The 18,161-nt window shown below is 39.8% G+C and overlaps 1 protein-coding gene across 5 annotated transcripts in view; it reads left to right on the forward strand.

The window, feature by feature from the left end:
* The first annotated feature begins 316 nt into the window (after positions 1-316).
* Positions 317-18,161, forward strand: part of Iftap (intraflagellar transport associated protein) — a 73,923-nt gene continuing 56,078 nt past the window's right edge. For 3 of the 5 annotated variants that reach the window (XM_021651900.2, XM_021651904.2, XM_060371497.1), the window contains exons 1-2: positions 317-462; positions 17,535-17,686. In XM_021651900.2, the coding sequence (XP_021507575.1) occupies positions 17,554-17,686 (133 nt within the window). In that variant the 5' untranslated portion in view covers positions 317-462; positions 17,535-17,553. Of the gene's footprint in view, positions 463-14,323; positions 14,444-17,534; positions 17,687-18,161 lie in introns of all 5 variants that reach the window. The other 2 variants (XM_060371494.1, XM_060371495.1) reach the window with 2 other exon arrangements.

Below are 18,161 nucleotides of genomic sequence, written 5' to 3' on the forward strand. Positions count from 1 at the left end.
AGTGTGAATAGGTCTTTTATCTGAAAGAATTATAAAACGCAATAAGTTAGAATATTTTTTCTATAGTTAATTGTTTAGATTACATGCAAAAGCCTTGTTTAAAAAAAAAAAAAATAGGCCATTTAATGTGCTTGTCTTAGAACCGTAAGACCCAAATCAGGAAACTAAGAGCCACACATTCTATTTAATTCAAGCTAAGCAGCCGGGACATAATTTAGTGGCGGACTTGTTTTGCTTTGATTTCTGGGAATTGTAGTCCTTCTTTCCTAGAGAGCCCTTACATGGAAGCCAGAAAAACTACATTTCCCAGGAATCCCATTTTTTTAAGGGCTGTGTATCTGGGACAATGTGTGTTTTCTGCTTCAGGACAGATATCTTGTAGGCTGTTTGACTGGATCAGGACTCCAAAAGTGCGAAGTGACTAGATGGGCGCCACGGCAACGGACAGCTAGGGAACGGGAGGTGAGAATGAAGTTCTCTATAAACACCGCGGCGCTGGCAGGCAAGAGTACCAGGAGGAGCACTGGCAAACCTGTGCCTAGGAATCGGCGCAGCTTCTCCTGGGACTACTGGAGTGACCCGGTAGGAGGCACAAATGCTTCCTGCCCGAGTGTGGTTGCCTGGAAACCGTAGTCTGAAGGGAAGCCATGGTTGAGGTGCCTTTACTGATTCCACACTGGATGTAGTGAAGCGAGACTCAGAATTGCACTCTGAGGATTCTTCCCTTGCTGGGACAGGTAGTTAGAAAGCTGACTGTCTTTCAAAATCAAAAGACGAGTCTCAGAATACCTGGCATGCAGCGGAGAAACAGTTTAAAAATGATCCTCCCCCCCACCCCCCCACCGGTGCACTTACTAACGGAAATTTATTAGGCCGTTGCTAGTGACACTTTAGAGGACCCCCTTCTTCCTGCTCAGGAAGATTTCCTTCCTTTTTATTTTGAAGATTTTTTTTCAGGGAAGCAGAGAAAGTTTCAAAATTAACTCCCCCTTCCCCACACACCTAGGAAAATAGAATTATCTCGTTTCAGACCACTTTTCAGCTCAAGAACTGTGAGATAATTCTTGAGTTATTTTATATTGAGTGCAAAGAGTGCTCCTTTTCATATTGTACTGTCATTAAGAAATATTTACCAAATAAAGTAAGCTTGGTAAGTTTTTATTATTACTTACCTTAGAGAGGTATGAAGTACACTTCTTCCTTGTAGACGTGAAATACACTTATTTTGGCACTAAATGTTGAAACAAAATAAGATTGGCCTTTTGGAGTAAATTGTTTCAAAAGCAGAATAAAACAATGGTCAAGATTAGAACTCAATGCTATCAGACTAGATTCAAATCCTGGCTCTCACATGACTTTGAGCAAGCTGTTTGACTCTCTGTGACTCCATGTGTAAAATGGGACAATTTTACCCACACAGGTTGATGTCAACTGTGGTTAGTAATTTGTGACTTGTAAAGAACTTGGAATAGGGAGTTTATACAGTAAATAGTAGACGCCATTGTCCTTGAACTAACAGATAGGAAGGCTGCTCTGGTACAGCTATCTGTTGATAATGGCAGCACACACGAATGATGCTGCAAATGATTAGAAGGGGCTTTAGGATGTTGGGATTTGATCAGTGAATATAGACAGGTAACCCCTTTTTGCTTACTTAGTTTTTTCTTTGGTAGTTTCACATATGTGTGGAGTTCTTTCTGATTACTCTCACTACCGTTCTCTTTTATCTCCCTGCCAGCTTTCTCTCCTTCCAAACAATCTTTTCCTCACATTTCCTACATTAATGACTTTTTGTTTTGTTTGGTTTAGTTTTGTTTAACTGTTTGACTGGAGACGTCTGTGTGGCCATGGGTTTGGAATTATTCATAGAAACTTGGTGTGCTCATGAATGGGTACACAACTGAAGGCAGTGGCTTTCTCTCTCTCCCTAAATCTATCAGTAGTCAGTAGTGCAGCAGAGTGAGGTAGGGCCTCATGAACTCCCCTTCAATCCATGAATGGCTATTGATAGGGCCAGTCTTGTGTAGGCCCAGTCTAGGTAACCATTGCATCTTTGAGTTCATGGCTGCAGTGGCTGTGTCATACCTTAAAGATAGCATTTCACAGCCTCTCTCTCCTGGCACTTAACATTCTTTTAGTTCCATCCCTTTTTGTAAGATGTTCTCTGAGCAGTAGAGGAGGTGGTGTAAGCGATAAACTTTTGAACTAATAATGGTTGGATAAACGTACAAGCCAAAGGTATTGGTAGTGACTCAGTTTAAATAACAAAGGGTATTTTGTTTTTGTCATTCTTTCTCTAACCTGTCATTGTGTATGCAAGATCCAAAGTTGGATTTGAGTCTAAATCTGGAATTCTACTACTTCGTTCCTTCGTGATTATCTTTGGGAACTCATTTTCTCTTTTTTACCTGTAAATTGGAATAACATTAATACCTGTTTATTGGATTGCTTTGCAAAGAAGGAAGTACTTGTAAATTATAAGGCACAGTGCCTGTTGCACAGAAATTAGTCAGCAAATGTTACTGGACGCTATATTTCTGTTCCTCCTGTAAATGTTCCTTGAACCACGTAATATCTGATCACTCTATGATATATGTTTTCTGGCCTGAAGAACTTCTGTAGTTTCTGTGTCATTAACCGCGAAGCACTCTCTTGCAGCTGTGATGTATAGCTTACTTTCAAGAGTCCTCAAGGTGTGATCTTTTAGTATTCTTTTGTGGGTTAAGTCAAGTGGGGACATGGTGCCTGAGAAAGATTGTTTTTAGAACTATGAAGGCAAGCTTCCAGCTTCCTCAGACTGTGGTTGTTTGTAGATCCAGTAGCTTGCTCTGATTCTGAAATAGCCTGGGGAAATGTTTAATTTATTCCTGGGGTGTTCAAGTATGCATAAGAGAGGATCTTCTATCAACTGAGAACATTCTGCCTATCAGCAATAAAAGAAAGGGCTGACCCCTAATCCAGCAACTGAAAACCAGGCGATTCTGTTCTCCATACAGAGTGATTATTTTCAGAGATTTACCCCATTTTGGGCAGGGGCGGTGCTGAATTCAAAGCTTCCTTATTTCAAACGCCATAAAAAGCGACCCAGAATTCTAGAACAAGCAGTACGGGGGCAATGGATTCTAGACCCCAAGGAGTTAAATACCCGCTCCCCTCCAACAGCCTAATAAGTTTTCATGGTAGCCTGCTGTGTCATGTTAAAGTTGTCAAAGGGATTTTGGATTATTATGGATAAAATAGAAGCATATTCTTGAACAATGCACAAGGAAGATTGTCCATTTTTGTAATAACTTTGGAGCCCTAAAAATAGTAAAGAGAGCTACATTGTCTTCTCTTGGAACATAGACAAGTGTTTGCCCATTTAAGTCTTAGATGATCTGCTTTTAGTCAGACAATTTTTGTATTTAAATAATTGAAACATTTGAGGTGCTTTAGCATTTTTTTTGACACACTGAGTTGTTGAAAGTTTAGTTTATGGGATGGAATATATTTTCGCTGGAGCTGAAGATTGTATCTTTTCCATTAATATATTTTTAGTATAACTATATTAGTTACATCGAGGGTTTTAAAAATTGTTTAAAATTTGTGCTAGATCTAAATAGATAACACTTCTCTTTAAATAGATACACACAAATCAGGCATATTAAAAAAAAAGACACTGCTCTTCAACTGAGGGAAATTTCAAAGTCAGCACATTAAAGATTCCTTTTAAAAGGAAGAAATACAGGGCCAATACCCTTAACACAGTTTTCTCAGCACTGTGCTAGCATTCCCCAGCAGGGCAATTTTCACTTATTCACTTTGAAGCCAGGGCATAGTTGAGTATCAGAAGGGAACTAATGGTGTGAGGTCTGGGTTTGTAGTTTCCTGTGTCTGAACTGACTTGTCAAAGTCAGACAGTATACTCTGAAGCATTAAATCTTACCGATCGGCATTGCTCATGTTTCCTGCCTCCAAAATAGCAAGTGCCTCCCTGTACTGCAGCTACTTAGTGAGTTAACATGAGTTTGCTCAGTTAATCAGCTTTGAGGCATACGTTATTGGATTTTTGCTGGCAATGAAACCAGGATTAGTTCTTTCCCCACCACATTGATGCCAGAGTATCATTTATGTACCAAGGTTAATAATAGTGCCCTGAAGGAATTAGTCATCGCAGTAGCTGGAGACCAGGACACCCCATACTTCCAAAATCTACAGCACTTCTTCCTTACCCAGCTGCCCTATCCATCTGCAGTCAAATACTGCTTTAGTATGGCCTCAGCAGTCCTGTAAAGTTTATAAACACAGGTCCCCATCTTTTAGCTTTTCTAGAAATGAAGGTATTGGACCTACCTGAAGGCCAGAGGGGCTGCTTATCCCTCTCTGAATCCTTGCGGCTAAGCCAGGACTAGGGGGAAGAGTCAGTGACTGGTTAGTATGACTGTGGCAAGCTGAAGGCTGAAGGGCAGAGTGTTTGTGTGCTGACAGATGTTAACTGGAGTAACTGACTGTGACCTCCTCCCCCCTCCCTGCACGCCTTTGATGCTTCAGGGAGAGATATCCACCAGGGAGTTACCCTCAAGCTTAACCATTTCATTACTGACAGATTGACAATGTTAAGTCCTGAGTTATCGGCCATTTGTAAAGCCAAACTCTAGATGAAACTTGATTTATTAAAATTAAGAACATTTTAGAAAAACACAAAAATGAATATCACTAGAGTGGTATAAATGAATGCTATTGTGACTCAAATAGGAAATTATCTGTTCTGAAGCTGAGATCACATTGTCTCTGCTATGGCCCAGTTTCCTATAGTGCAGAGTAGGAAGCCAGAGTTGTAATTATTGGAGGGTCTCTGTCTGTTTTAAGTCAGGTGGCGGGGGTATAATGTCCAGTGTGATGGTTGTGAAAATAGGGCTTGCTGTTTTCCTGAGTGAAGTCTTCCTAACTGTCAAGTCTCTTACAGAAATGTTTACCTCACATGATTTTGGGAGAAAGATGAAATGTGACAATTTATAATGGTCCCCAGTCAACTTCATATGACCTTGTTAGCAGAACCACCCTTACAACTTTAATAGTTGCGTAGGATTTCATTGAGTAGAAACGTTTGCGGAATCACCTGCTACTCTTCATCATGATTCATCACTCAGACAGCTTCTATGAAGCTTAGATGTCCACGGGTAGTGGCTGAGGGTGGGTGGGCCTGGTAGGGTTTTTGTTACCATCACTCACAGTAGAGTGACCTTTCTGAGCTTCTTATCTCTAAAATAAGGATCTGAGTGCTTTTGTGTGGAAAAGAGGTTGTGCACAATAAATCTTGATTTTGAGGGCGAGTTATGTTATAGTAGGTACATTTGTGTAAACAGCTACTTAATTTTATTTGGAAAATGTTAAGATCTATTTTCAGGGTTGCTTTTTTTTTTTTAATGCATGTGCAGCTCAGCTCCTTGGTTGTTGATTCTTTGCATCTGAAAATGTTGGTCCATCATTGTCTGGTTATTTCCATGATGACTTTGTGTGTGTGTGTGTGTGTGTGTGTGTGTGTGTGTGTCTAGAAAAGGATATTTGGCTATTTTTCTGTTAATACCATTGTGTGAATGGTAGCAGCACTCATAAAGCTGGCATTCTAGGTGGCTCTACAGTTTTTACAAAGCAGATTTCCAGACTCTTAAAGTATCTTCTGTTGAGTGTTTAGTCATTAACCTGGAAATATTTACTTAGTCTTTGAGTCTATCTCTGGAGATGACAGGAGATAGTAATCCTCCCTTAGCCATGGTTTTACTTTCTTTATATGTATTTCTGTTATGTTGTCACAGAATTATGGTCATCTGGGGTTTAAAGGCATTAAATGGTAAATCCCAGACAAGCAAATTATAGCTTTTTAAACTGTATGATACCCTGAAAAACACAATAAAGTCTTGTAGCTTTCTACTGCATCCTGCTTGGGACATTAATCATCCCTCTACCCAGTGTGTTCACACAGTATAAGGTACCCTCCTGTTATTCACTTACTAGCTTCTTCTGTTAATTGATCAAGTGAAATGTCATTAAGTGATTGTGTTCAAGTAATGTGTTCAGGTAACCCTTGCTTTGTTTTACAGTGGCCCTAAAGCAGAGGGTGTTGAAACTAGAGATTTGGATACGACAAAGAAAAAATGTAAAGTGCTTCCTAGATATCATATTACCACAAGAGGAAGGGTAAACACAATATGAGGAGGTGTTATGAAAGAGAGACAGAATGATCATATTTATGAGGATTTTAAAATAGTACAGAGGTAGTTCTATTTTATTGTGTGTGGTTTATGTTTTGTTGTTTTTTTTCCTTCCTTCCTTCCTTCCTTCCTTCCTTCCTTTCTTTCTTTCTTTCTTTCTTTCTTTCTTTCTTTCTTTCTTTCTTTCTTTCCTTTCTTCACTCTTACTTTGCTTAACCTATAAGTTAAACTGTATTGTTAGTATAGGTAGAAAAAAAATAGTCAGTGTAGGGTTTGATATACCTGCAATTTCAGGCATCCACTGGAGATTTTGGAACATATTTTTTGCATTAAGGGGAAATGGTGACTTAAATTCCTGTTCAGTCATGTGGGGGATTAGGGAAACAAAAAGAAAAAAGAAAACCCTTGCAAACCCAGGCCTTTCACTTAAGCAGCATATATTATAGTAGAATGAAGCAGCAATGTTTCTGCATTTACTCTGTGTGTATGTGTATGTGTACGTGTGCATGGTGCATGCATGTGTGTGTGTTGGCATGTGTGTGGAGGTCAGAGAATAACTGGGGAATTGGTTCTCTTCTTTTTTGAACTCAGGATGTCAGGTTTGTCAGCAAATGCCCTTACTAAACTATCCTAACAGTCTGAGGCACCCACTTTTGATTGCCAATGAACACACCTTATATTCTTTTCACATTCAACATCAAAGTTCTTAGATGTTCATCAGGAAATCACAATTATAGGCTACTTAGTCCATTTTAAAACCTTGAGGCAGAAAAAAAAAAAACAAAAAACAAAACCTTGAGGCAGAATCAGATTCCAACTCTTACTGGAATGTATTGATTTAGCCTGATTTAAATAAAAAAAAGAGCAGAGAACTAAAGAATACAAGTCAATTTAATTACAGAATAAAAATAGCTTTATTTCATGGGAGAGATAAAAGACTTAGTAATAGGATAGACTGACATTGTAATTGGACAATAAAGAAAGGCATAATTGGAAAAAAAAAGCTGAAAGACAGCTTCAAGCCCAGTGGCTTTGTTTTTCTACTCAATCTACTTAAGGACAGAAAGTTAACTAACTTTCTGATGGTAGCAGTTGCAGGGTCTGTGTGCTGGTGGTTGGGGGAAAGCAGAGGAGAACCAGTTTGAGGACTCTGAACTTAGTTCCACGGTCCAGCTGTGTTCTTTAAGTGGAGGAGCAGTTTCATGACGGCATGGGAACAAGGCCAGCAGCACCTTCTCATAGCATGGGATAGGCATGGACGTTATGACTTGGGCAGTGAGAAGCTACTGCCTAGGAAAGCAACAGAAGTAGGAGGAGGAAGGGAGAGTTTGACTTGCCCTGTGAATTGGAGACTGGAGCCATGGCTGAAACTGACAAAAGAAAAAAGAGGAAGGATACGGAAGTAGAAAAAGATGTGATCTACGGTTAGGGTGACAGGCTGTCAAGAGCAGGGCATGACAAATGATTTGTCAGTTTTTATTTAAAGCAATTAAGTAAGGTCCCCTGAGCATGGGCCTTGGTATTTTACTCGAAAAGTTCCCTATTCTCTGATTCAATATGAGGTCATTGGTTTAAAATATAAAGTGGCAAGAAGATGTCGGAATTTTGTAATGTGCTAAAAAAATAATTTAAAAATTTCTTTTTTAGAGAAAGAGGTGTTTGTGATTCTAGATTAGAGACTGTGTTGGTAAAGGAAGTTGGTATGTATGTACGAGTGCTCTAAGTTGTATACATGCAGGCAAAACTGCAAATGGGAGCATTGCATTCTTTCTTAAAGCCCATTTGCTATTCCACAGTCATAGGAGTCTGGAATTAAAAATAGGTGGGATGCACGTCTCAAAAATCTTATTTCTTTTAAGAGAATGCCAAGTGAAAAGGTCAATTTTATTTGCAAGATCTGGCATTTTGAAATACTTAGAAACGTGTTGCTTCAGGCCATGTTGACTTAGTTCCTTGGTGCACACCTGCGCCTGGCCAGCTGTGTGGGTTTTGCTTAAAGCTGATGTTCTGCTATTGTAAAAGTGCTGTGCATTGTGCAGGTGGCTGGTGGGCTCAGGAAAGACAAGAGAGGGGACAGCTTCAACCAAGCAGCGTGCCTCTCTGTCAGTGTTGTCATGCAACAGAGATGCAGTAAATGCCATGTGAAATGGGATTATATTTGAGCCCACACATCTCTGACTATTCAAACATTATACAAAGTTGACCAAGATACTAGTACTTCCTCTGGCTTAGAAGCTTTACCAGGGATGGTGAGATAAAGGTTCACAGAAGCACACCATTATCTTTTGTTAAGTCACTAATGCAGTTGGTGAGATTTCTGAGTCTAGGACATCAGCTCTGCACAGGGCTGAAATGTGTGCAACTTTTCTTGGTAAATGGGATGTCTAGAGATCACTAGTGTGCTTGCAAGAGTTTAGCCAAAGGTAATGGTGGGGTGTTTATTTATGACTCCACATAGCTATTCCTTAAATACAAGTTGAGAAAGGTTGGTAGTGAAAAGGCAACCTTCCTGATTTCAAGAACAATTTGTCTTGGTGTCTCCTGCAGGTTCCTCTGTACAGTTAATCAGCTTCTTAAAAATATGGAGTAAGTGACTAGAGGAAATGTAAATGTTTAACCATGTGCATTTTCTTTGTTTTATGTAATTAATACCTGTAATTAAAATATATTTAGTTGGACTGCCTCAGTGTCTTAACACAGAGGTTTCAGTTGCTTGGAGGAAGAGCATATTTTGGGGAGATCAAATTGCTTTTATACAATCTGCTGATGAATAAAAAGACTTAATGAATAGTTGCCTTCAGAAACATTATTGTAGTGGCTTGGGTGGATGAGCAGGAAAAGCAAGCAAGCATTTCAATCAGAGTGTTTCTGCTTAAGCATGTAGTTTTATACATTAGTGTTATTCCTACCCCCACAAGGGTTCCTGCAGGGAGGAAGCAGGCAGCACAGCACACCAGAACCCCAAGCCCTTGGCAGGGGCTAATCTTCCACCCCCAAGTCTCTTTGGCTTTAATTGCCTTACCCTTTTCTACTCTTCTTTCTACACTTCTAAATTTTTAATTTTGAAATCATCACAGGATAGATACATAAGTGGCTGCGAAGAATTGAACAAAAACGTCCCATGCATCCTTGGTTTAGCCTTCTGCAAAGTTAACATCTTGCATAACTAATATGAAATTTTGGAACTGCAACATATATTTGGATTACATCACTTATTTGTGTATGTGTGTATGTGTATCTCAATTATACCATGTGTAATTATGCATAATCACTATACACTACAATACTCATGACTTAATATTCAGCTTTGTTCCCTCCTAGTCTCCTAGCCTAGTAATATTAATGTGTTCTCCACTTCTATAATTATATATTTTATAGTTTTCAAATAAATGGAGCCATACATTTGTACCTTTTAATATTGGCTTCTTTTCACCCAACATATTTCCTTTGAAATCCGAGTTGCATGAATCAACACCTTGTTTGCATCCTATTGCTTAATAATATTCCTTGGTGTGGATGCACCACAGTTTGTTTAACCACCCACCAGTTAAAGTATATTTCAGTAGCTTTCAGTGTTTGGGTGTTATGAATAAAGCTGCAGTGAACATTAGTGCACAAGTTTGTTCATGAAAATACTGTTATATTTTTTCTGATAGCTATGATACCGATCATCTTTTCATGGTTTTCATGTATTTTCCTTGTTGAAGTGCCCATGCATGTCTCTTGTCTTTGAAGTTGATGAAATGTTGAATTTTGTGAGAGACTTGCACATTCCAGATGTTGCTTTTTGTTGAATATGTGATTTGTTAATATTTTCTTTCAGTTTTTCATAGCATCTTAATAGATCTTTCCAGAAGGAAATTTTTTGCTTTTAATGGAGTGAGTCATTTTTTTTTTCTCTTGTGAATCATGCTTTTGGGTTCAAATCCAAGAATTACTCTTTGCCTTGTCACGTGACCTGAAGATTTTCTATTTTCTCTACTTTCTTTATAACATATACTATTTTTCTTAATCCATGATTCTTATTTCTATTTCTTCCTTTATTTTTACCATTCTTTCACTCAATTTCTTTTTATTGTAATTTTAAAATCGTCATGGAATGCTTCTTCATAGTAATCCCTGTTAGAAAGGTGGGGTCTTGTATAGAATAAGAATACTTAATAAATGAGAAAAATGTAAACATCTTTAGGAAGGAACCAGATGTGTGTTTGTCGAAGCAGCCATTGTGATATCTACAGTCATGTCAAACACTCACTGAGTCCACACTTTTAACACTGTGCAGTCTTTAGTTTGTGTGCGCTCTCTTCCTCCTCTATAAGATGATATGTTTGTCAAGTTAAGTGGATGGTAGTTAAGATACACTAAGACTTGGGTCTGGAAGACAGTACATCTCTCTCAATGTGAGGACAACAGCAATCCCAAAGCCTTTTCTACCTTCCTCCCAGTGCTTCCTTTAGTATTCACTGCAGAGGCTTGTGTCTAGGGGATAGAGGTCCAGATGGTTATACTCTCAGCCTTTGGGTATTAATGAAGCATTCTTTGGCTTTCATGTGTTGCAAAGGCATGTCACTAGAAGTTTGCAGCTGGAAGTGTGGTCTATGTTTTGATGCTGGAGTTGTCTACTTTTATCTCATCTTGATGAAAGAACAGTAGAGGACTGTAGGTTCTTTTCTACTGTATGAACTATGTTTTGTTTTATATCTGCTCACCTCTGATCTCTTTTTATTTTCCTGTGTGTATTTACATGTCTAGAGATAAAAGTGTATGTACATACTCATTCCCTAGGTGTATTGAATTTAAATGGTCTGGATTGTAGTTGAAGGCATGATTACACTCATCCAACATTAGTTCTGTTGTTTTTGTTTTGTTTTATTCCCCCTGGGAGATAATCATGCATCAGAGTCAAGAATGATTTCAGCTGTACTATATGGTTAGAAGAGAACCAATCTCTTTCACTCTTGTGTAGTTTTCTGATCTGAACACATGATCATGTTTCATTTTCCCTCTCATACAGAAGTTGATGACCTCTCTATCTTTTAGAGTATAATTACAATATTTCTTCCTTCCCTTTCCTCCCTTTAAACCTGCTCATATGCCCCTGTCTACTCTCCCTCAGATTCATAGCCTCATATTTCCTCCACTAGTTCCATTCTTTTTCAGTATGTTCCTGTTTGTTTCTTCGTGTTCATGACCACAAGCATCTCTTTATGGTTTACACCATAAACCATTCATGACAGCTTCTCAGTGACTGCAGGTGAAGTTGCTTTTCCGTGTTTTTCATGTTCATTCACTTGTACTAGATACGACCCAGGTGGCATTAAGCTATGAGAGTCCAAAATTCTTAGCTCCCTCTTCTTAAATGTGTATCTCTGACTGTCCTTGTGTGGGTATGCCTGTGTTTGTGATTTCAGTGTTCACAGAGACCAGAAGAGGTTATTGGACCCTCTGGGATTAGAGTTACAGGTAGTTGTGCACTGCCTGGTATATGAGAAATGAACTCAGATCCTTTGAAAGAGCAGTTCGTGCTCTTAACTACTGAGCCACCTCTCCAGCTCAGAGAATCCCAGCTTCTGCTGCTCTTCTTGATCCACTGTAAAAGACATTGAACATAGGGGTAAAGGGCAGTTGTTGCAGTTCAGCCAAGAAGGCCTCTTCACACCTGGACTTTTCTGCCTTATGGAACAGTCACATGATTGGTTGCAGTACAGTTCAGTTTTGGAGACTAGACTGTTTATTCAAGTATGAAAGGACAGCTACCCAGTGAAGTACCAAGGTTAATAGCTCTGTTTCCTTAGGCAAAGTCAATTACATGGCTGCTGAGTCCTCTCCTTCCATGGATCCTTCCTTCCCAGAGTCAGAACACAAAGAAGTTGGGCTCTGAGAAACCTCATATGGCTCTTCAGAAATTTATTATTTTCAAGTTGTAATAGGACACAGGGTGGGCTTAAAAAACATTTTGCAGACATACAACCCTCTGTGTTGTTAAGAAAGCAGGCAGTAGACTGGGAGAGAAGTTCATAGGGCCTGTATTTAACACTTACAACCCTTGTCTTACATTTTGTTTGGGTGAGTTCGTTACACAAGAATCTGATGATATGTATGGATATAACCTAGAACCTCTGCTTGGATGTAGCCCATGGTAGCTCAGTATCCAAGTGTGTTCCCTAGTAAGGGGAACAGGGACTATTTCTGACATGAACTCAATGGCGGGCTCTTTGACCTCCCTACTCCCCAAGGGAGGAGCAGCTCTGCTAGGCCACAGAGGAGGACTTTGCAGCCAGTCCTGAAGATACCTGATAAAACAGGGTCAGATGAAAGGGGAAGAGGTCCTCCCCTATCAGTGGACTTGGAAATGGGCAGGGAGAAGATGAGGGAGGGAGGGTGGGACTGGGAGAGAATGAGGGAGTGGTATACAGCTGGAATACAAAGTTAATAAAATTAACTAAAAAAAAAAGAATGTGATGATAGACACTGATAGTGTGCTAAGTCAGTGGTGATGACATCACACTCTGCATTTCATTGCAGCATACATTTTAGTGTACACAACACTTACTGTTTGGATGATTGTTGGCTTCATTACATGATGATATGCAAGAGGACTTCTAGGAGGTAATGGGATTTTCATCCCCTGTTTCTCGGAGGGAAGAAGAGTCAGTTCCTAACCATGGTTTCCATGTGACATTAGTAGTCAGAGGAAAGCCATCCATATTCTATTTCTTTTCCAAGGCTTAGGTGAAAGTATTGCTTATAATTTACTACTAACTATTTATATGTTGTTACTTATCATTGTGTTCTATGCTTTTCATGTGGTGCATAAAAAAAACCCAAGCCCCCTCCCCCCAAGCATCTTTAATCTTGTTATCTAGGAAAGCCTCTCTCTCTCTCTTTCTCTCTTTTTTAAAGAAAAATATTTCATGATAAAAGTACACTAGCATGTGGGTGGTAAATGAAAAGCATGCATCCGTCTAGAAAACCACTGGCATTTGCATAAACCACCAGACTGTCTGGTAAAGGGCAATCTGCTTTGTCAGCCTCTGGGGACCTTTAACATGAAGTTCCTAATGCTTTTCTAGGTAAAGAAAGGTCTAATTAGACGATGGGTGCTCCTTAGATTCTTCAACCGTTGACTGTTTGTGAAAGTTTTAAAAAAGCCAATACATGCCGGCACTGCCAGAAACACAGACATAGAATGAGAAGCCTCAACGGGTTTTTTACCTCTATGCTGTGTAGAGCCTGTTAACTATTTGCCTTTGGTAGTACTGAGGTATATTGAGGGTAAATATTAAAATATATATCAATGAGAGCTTTGGAAAGGAGCCCTAAAGGAACATCTATGACTGTTTTTTAAACATAACCATGAGAAGACATTTAAGAACATCCTGGTCATTCTGATGCACTGGAGTGGACCAGGTGAATGCGTTGAGGAAGAGACTGTTGGTATTATTCTGTGTTCTAATTCTTGAAAAGTAGACAGATGCTGGGATTCTGTGTTTTCATGTATGTCCTACTGATAGTGAAATAATAGTCACTGATGAGGTTCTTTGTTGGTATTCATTATCTATCAGCTGCAAGCATACTTTAATCAGCTTTACATTGCTGAAGCCAGGGCGTTGGTACAGATGAATTTGTTGTAAGTGATGAGTTTTCATGCATTCAGGTTTTCAGGTACAAGTAGCTTGAAACAGTGCCTTTCATTTGAAGTCAACACCTAAACCATAATTTCCATTTGGTCCTCTTAGCATTGTGGTTCTTGTGGGGTTGGAATGTACAAGGTGTAATCTTGTGGGTAGCATCAGTATATTTAAAAGCCAGAGTGGTCACAGTCAAAGTATCAAAACATCATCTTAAGAGAATACTCCCCTTTATGCCCATTAGAAAGGCCAAGATGAAAAACTCGAGTGACAACACATGCTGGAGAGGCTGTAGAGAAAGGGGAACCCTCCTCTACTGCTGGTGGGAATGTAAACGTGTACAAATACTCTGGAAATCAATCTGGTGCTTTCTCAGACAACTAGGAATAGCATTTCTTCAAGATCCAGCCATACCACTCCTAGGCCTATATCCAAAAGAGGCTCAAGTACACAATAAGGACATTTGCTCAACCATGTTTGTAGCAGCTTTATTTGTAATAGCCAGAAGCTGGAAACAGCCCAGATGTCCCTCAAGTGAAGAATGGATGCAGAAATTGTGGTACATCTACACAATGGAATATTACTCAGCAATGAAAAACAAGGAAATCATGAAATTTGCAGGTAAATGGTGGGACCTGGAAAGGATCATCCTGAGTGAGCTGTCTCAGAAGCAGAAAGACACACATGGTATATACTCACTCATATAGACATGTAATATAGGATAAACCTACTAAAATCTGTGTATATCTAAAGAAACTAATCAAGAGAGAGGACCCTGACTAAAATGCTCAATCCCCATCCCAAAAGGCAAAGAGGATGGACATCAGAAGAAGAAGAAAACAGGAAACAAGCTAGAAACCCACCACAGAGGGCCTCTGAAGGGCTCTGCCCTGCAGACTGTCAAAGCAGACGCTGAGACTTATGGCCAACTGTTGGGCAGTGTCCATGGAATCTTATGTAAGAAGTGGGAAATAGTAAGATCTGGAGAGGACAGGAACTCCACAAGGAGAGCAACAGGACCAGAAATTTGAACACAGGGGTCTTCCCGGAGACTCATACTCCAACCAAGTACCATGTATGGAGATAACCTAGAACCCCTGCACAGATGTAGCTCATGACAGTTTAGTGTCCAAGTGGGTTACATAGTAATGGGAAGAGGGACTGCCTCTGACATTGATTGGCCTGCTCTTTGATCACCTCTCCCTGAGGGGGAAGCAGCCTTACCAGGCCACAGAAGATGACACTGCAGCCACTCCTGATGAGATCTGATAGACTAAGATCAGAAGGAAAGAGAGGAGGACCTCCCCTATCAGTGGACTTGGGGAGGGGCATGCGTGAAGAAGGGAGTGGGAGGGTGGGATCGGGAGGGGAGGATGGAGGGGCTTGTGGGGGATACAAAGTGAATAAAATGTAATTAATAAAAAAAATAAAATGAGAATACTCCCCCCTCCCAGCATTTGGTATTTAGAAATGAGGTTTAGGAAAGAAAGCTGAGCCATTACTGTGCTGTTTTCTAGATAAGAGGGAACTGAGGTTCAGAGATGTCATGTAGCTTTCCCAAATGTAATTACTATACAAGGAGGAGAGCTGGACTGTGACTGTGTAGCTGCTTGAAACAGGCTAGATTTCTACTTCTTAATGTGTTGGAATGTGATGGATCTTGTTATATTAAAAACCTATTCTTTAGCTCAAAAATTAACTCTATTTGTAAAGAATAACATATATTTCCCTGTTTTGATAAAATGTCTAGCACCATAAACACTATAGAGAAAGATTTAGAAATGTATTTGCTATACTCCTGTCAGAGTTTATGGGTGGAATTAGTGGGATCAGGGGATAGTTAAGAACATCTTTAATGCTTTTACCTTGCACATTCCTGTGTTGTATTTTAGAAGAATGACTACTTCGATAGTAGAAATACATCTAAAAAGGAAAGTGGGTGAAAAAGTTAATAAGTAACAGATTTTTAATTGTGTGTGTGTTTGTGTGTGTGTGCGCACGCGTGCGTGTGCGTGCACCTACACAGGACAGAGGTGTCAGATCCTCCTGGAGCTGGAGTTACAGGCAGTTGTGTACCTCCCATTGTGGTACTAGAAACTGAGCTCTGGTCCTCTGTAAGAGTGGCATGTGAACTGTGGAACTTTCTCCCCAGCTCCAGATTTTTATTCTTGTTTCAGAAAAACATAATGAAGCTTGGTGCTGATTTTAAATTGCCATATAGTATGGTGACCCCCATATCTCCCTTTTATTATCCTGCATGTATTACTTTGGCAGTGTTTATTCTTTCTCTTAATGAAGATAGTCAAGTTTCCTAAAGCGTTATCAAATAATATTTTATAAAGAATGAATGGAATTCAACCAGCTATGATGTCATGAGTGAAGACTTAGTTCAAACTGCAAAGAACAAGTCAGTTAACAACACAAGAAATCAGGCCAATGGTTGTGAATGTGATGTCAAGTTTAATAGAATAAATACAGTACTTAGAATGTGAGAATTAGTCTATACCCAGACCATGTCTGAGTCTCAGCTCTAGGTCTGCAAGCCATATTATAAACACATATAGGTGAGGTGGTATACAATCTTTCCCAGTCTATTGATTGGGGTTTTGATAGGGTTCATGATGTCCCTTTCAAGGTCAGGTGAAGTCATTGACCAAGTTCAGTTGCTTTTGTCATGTCTAGTAACATTTTGACCATTGTGCCTGTTCAAATAATCATCTTTAGCTCAGCATTAGCCTTAAAGTTCTACACCACACCCTCAGGTCTAACTACTGGGGACAGAAGAATGAGGAGACGTGCTCAGTCTTTCATGACTGTCAGTGTAGAAACAGGATGAAGAAACATGTATGACTTTTCTTAGAGAGCATGCTGAGAGTACAGTACACGGTGGCATGAGAAGTTACAGCTAACTCTTCCCATGATGATGAGAGGCGTGTGTAGTGGCTCAGAAAACTTCAACTCTGAACTGAGTTTTGGAAAAGAAATGTGTCCCAACAAATAGCAGAAGATCGAGATGGTTCAGTTTGACTTTAAGTACTTGAAAGGATGTCAGGTACTAGAGGGATTAAAATTATTTGGTACGCCCTCAAAGAAACATTTGGGGGAGGTCAGAAAGACAGACTCAGGCTCATTTTTTAGGTGTTTTTAGTAGAGGCAGCAATGGTTTCACTGGAATGTCGGAACTCACAGACCTTCTTTTTAGCCATGGTACTGGTATGGTCACAGAAGATGGAGGCACTACGTACTGTTTTAAGGGCTTGAAATCAGGGATTAGGCAGGCATGTTTGGCTCTGTGAACTCACCTGGGGCTGTGAAAGCTGACCCTAGAGCACTCAGAATGGGACCTGGTACACAGTCAGAACTAAGTTACTTCTCCATACCAGCTCCTATTGCTGTTGCCACTGTGTGGGGTGCTGGTGATTAGTAGATGTCCTCTTGAGATTCTCCTCACGTGAGGGGAGTTTTAGTTTCTAGCTGAATCACATGGCATTATTCTTGTGACTTAATCATATAATGAGAAAGCTGAAATCTAAACCTAAATGGGAACAGTTATCAGTTGAGCAGCACAGATTGCTGAAACCTCTTGTGCTGGAGTCCACTGCTCGGCAGTGAGCTTTACCTGTATTTTGGGGCCCCAAATTTCTTCACTAGCCCTCCATCATGTTGCTGAGGCTGCCTTACTTCTTAGCTTCTGTTTATCTTTGTCTTGTAGAGTGGCTTCGTGAATAGGAATGCCTGCCCAAATACCGAGACCAGAGATAATGGACGAAGATCAGTTAATGAAAGAAGTCTTGGATAAGTTTGTCAATTGTCATGAGCAAACATATGAAGAATTTCTGAGCACTTTTACTCATCTTTCAAAAGGTAAACTATTGAAGTAAACTTTTTTACAGCAACAGATAAATAACTTATTAAGTCTATGCCTTTGGTAGCTTTTCAGAAGACTGATGAGCCCATTCAATTCCTCAGAGCACATAGTTCTTACTAGAGAATTTGTGGCTGATAGGTATAAACACCTGTCTTTGTGTATTCACGAGTTGTGTTGCAGAGTCAGAGACACTTGCTAACTACAAATGAGCTGAGAAATTATTTAGCTATTTATTTCATTTTATTTTGAAGAAATGTAAATGCAGAACAGAGGTTGTTAAAAGCACATTTAACACTAAGATATGCTACACATTTGGCTTTTGGTGTGATCATTTACCCGATATTTGACTTTGGTAGGGGTAGTTTCTAGAAACTGGGACATGGTGTGCCCATCTTGTTCGGCATGTGCCTCGCTTGAAGGGCCTTTGTTCCATCTGAAAGTGTGCCCACCTTGCTCACTCATGGACATTGG

The sequence above is a fragment of the Meriones unguiculatus genome, chromosome 18 (genome assembly GCF_030254825.1).
Source record: "Meriones unguiculatus strain TT.TT164.6M chromosome 18, Bangor_MerUng_6.1, whole genome shotgun sequence".
Taxonomy (NCBI): domain Eukaryota; kingdom Metazoa; phylum Chordata; class Mammalia; order Rodentia; family Muridae; genus Meriones; species Meriones unguiculatus.